This window comes from Fulmarus glacialis, unplaced genomic scaffold (genome assembly GCF_000690835.1).
Source record: "Fulmarus glacialis isolate BGI_N327 unplaced genomic scaffold, ASM69083v1 scaffold19550, whole genome shotgun sequence".
In the NCBI taxonomy this organism is placed as follows: Eukaryota; Metazoa; Chordata; class Aves; order Procellariiformes; family Procellariidae; genus Fulmarus; species Fulmarus glacialis.
Window position 1 is genome coordinate 7,038 of NW_009187372.1, and position 2,691 is coordinate 9,728.

At 63.1% G+C, this 2,691-nt stretch overlaps 1 protein-coding gene across 1 annotated transcript in view; it reads right to left on the reverse strand.

Annotated features, from left to right (window-relative positions):
- The window catches only part of TJP3 (tight junction protein 3), a gene marked incomplete at its 5' end in the record, with an annotated part of 7,434 nt that overhangs the window by 798 nt on the left and 3,945 nt on the right, over window positions 1-2,691 (reverse strand). Inside the window, 7 exon segments of the mRNA XM_009575000.1 lie at window positions 125-233; window positions 235-428; window positions 538-608; window positions 918-1,013; window positions 1,229-1,425; window positions 1,762-1,981; window positions 2,436-2,544. Coding sequence (XP_009573295.1) covers window positions 125-233; window positions 235-428; window positions 538-608; window positions 918-1,013; window positions 1,229-1,425; window positions 1,762-1,981; window positions 2,436-2,544 — 996 coding nt within the window.

Below are 2,691 nucleotides of genomic sequence, written 5' to 3' on the forward strand. Positions count from 1 at the left end.
TGCGGAGGGGGAAGGACAGAGACCTGGGACCCCAGGTGTAGGGGGGATGGGGGTGTGGCCCGTCACCTGCCTGGCTGCAGCCCCAGCAGGCTGAGCCTTGCCGCAGGGACCCCGTGCCCCGTACCTGCTCCGCCGCCGTCCAAACAGGCTGGCTCTGCTGCGTCCTGATGATGTCCTTGATCGCCTCGTACCAGGCGTTGCCGCTGCCGCTGAGGCTGATGGGGGCAGTGAAGGCAGTACTTCTTCATCTTGCTGGCCTGCGCGTAGAGGCGCCTGGAGCTCTTCCTGGAATCGGGCGCCAGCCACTGGCGCATGGCCTTGATGCCCTGACGGCTCTCAGGCTCGCAAAACACCACCACCGGGTAGTACTGCATGTAGTTGAGGCGCTCCACAGCCGAGGGTGTGATGTCCAACAAGGCATGCTTGTCCTGGGGCAGGGCACGGCCATCAGCCCCGCTGGGGACAGGGACGGAGGCCGTGGGCTCCCCCCTAAGCCCTGGCCCACCCGGCTCCAAGGACACGGGAAAGGTCTCTCACCTTTTCTGCGATCTGCTGCACCGAGTCCAACTTGATGACCTTGGACAATGCCCCGTCTCGGGGCACGCTTGCTGCAGGACACGGAGACGTGGCGTGAGAGGGGCTGGGGGAGATGTGGCACCTCCGGCAGTCCCCAGCTGGGTCTGGCCATGCCTGACCCTGGGGCTGTGTCCCTCAAGGCAGGGGCATGTCTGGGGCCTGGCTGGTATCATGATGCATGGGGATAGGGTGAATGAGCCCAGGAAGGTGTTGGGGTGTCATGGGGAGGAGGCAATGAGGCAGGATCCGGACAGAGCCACAGGTAAAGAGCTCCCACGAGTCCTGGACGCTGAAGGTCCGGCTGCTGGATACAATTTCCCCACAGCGTGGGGGGCACTTACGGGCAATCTCGAACAGCTTGGGCAACTCCATGCTCAGCTTCTGCATGGCGATGTCTGCAATGGGCCCCAGGATCACCACTGGCCGCTTGAAGCTGGCTGTGGGGAGAAAGACCGGCTCAGGGAGGCTGGGGGTGAGGGCAGACCTCACAGCACCCAGGCATCCAGCCCTGCTCCTCAAGGTGCTCGTGGGCCTGGGACTCACCCCGCTCCTCCCAGGAGAGTGGAGCCCACTAGCACCCGCAGCGGGGCAGCCCCGGGGCCGACGTCCCCTGAGTGGGTCTGCATAATGGGGACACAGCCCTGGTGCCCACCTTCCTTCAGGACCACTCTCTCATACGGCGGGTAGTGGCCCTGCTTTGTGAGGGCAGACAGGTCCTCCCGGCTCTTCCGCAGCATCTTCTTGGCTCCCCGCAAGCCCCGCAGCTTCCAAAACTCAGCCCGTGCCCCAGAAGGATTGGCACTGGACGTGGCTTTCAGCACCGACTCCAGGCTGGCAATCTGTTCAGCCCTGGGAGGGGAAAGGGCTCAGCAGCTGGAGCCTCCGGATTTACCCCTGCTTTGTCTCTCTGGGCTCCAAGGACTGGGGCAGGAGAAGCTGGCATCCCTGCTTAGTGGCACAGCCAGATGATGCTGTGGTAGCCTCTTCCCTCCGGGACCTTGGACAACCAGAGCATCAACTGCCCCATCACCCCTGAGAAGGGATTTCACCGGCTCACACTTCCCACCGGTGCTCCACCAGCCCTTGCCTTGCCTCTTACTGAGCCCACCATCCATGTCCCCATCTCGCTGGGGAGCCATCCCCTGGCTCTGCTCATCTTGGGGCCATTCCTGGCTCTATCCCTACCTGCTCCGGTTGGGGATGATGCCCTTGTCCTGCTCCTGCAGGTCCCTGCCCATGCGCACAGCCAGCCAGCTCCCCAGCCTGCCCCGGTACATGGTGTCCAGCACATGGAAGACGTCCCCACGGACGAAGCTGAGCCCTGACGGTGTGTCCTTCTCGAAGTCAAAGTGCGTCCGGATGTAGAATGAGTCGCCCACGTTGGATGAGATCATCTTCCTGTAAACTGGAGCCCAGGGTGAGAGGGACCATCAGGGGAAGAGGTGGCTGAGGAGGAAGATGCTGGAGAGAAAGGTGCTGGAGGGATTTGGGAAGGCGCTGGGCTGGCTGGGAGCCTCCACAGTAGTCCTTGCTGCTACAGAGGGCATGGGGGAACACCTTTTCCTCCCATGGCTCTCTCAGGAACAGCAGAACCTGACCCCCCAGCACACAGTGGCCTCTCCAGGCTGAGCCACGGTGCCAGAAAACCCCGTGCTCCAGGATGCCAAGGTACAAACAGGGCCGAGATGGTCTGGTCCCCTCCCATCACCTCTCTGGAGGAGGAGGAGGGGGATGCGGGGAAGAAGGACCACCCTGCGGGGGCAGAAATGGCTGTGGCAAGTCTAGCAGCTCTGATGCTTGCTCAGAAGAGACAGAGGATGGAGAGGCACAAGCCCAGGATGAGTCCGGTCATCACTCACTGTCCTGTTTGCTCTGGGTCCACAGCGTGATGTCCTCGCCTGGTGGCAGGCTCATGAGATACTCCACGGCCTCCTCGCGGGTCAGGTTCTGGAAACTGGTGTCGTTCCCCTGCCGCAGAAGAGCACTTGGACACGGCCCCACCGGCAGGACGGAGGGCACGGTTACCAGCGGGGGTCCCAGGGACGGCCGTGCCCAGGGCAGGGTGGGAGAGGTAACTGTCACCCAAGTGCCTGCCACAAGCCTAGTAACCCTGGG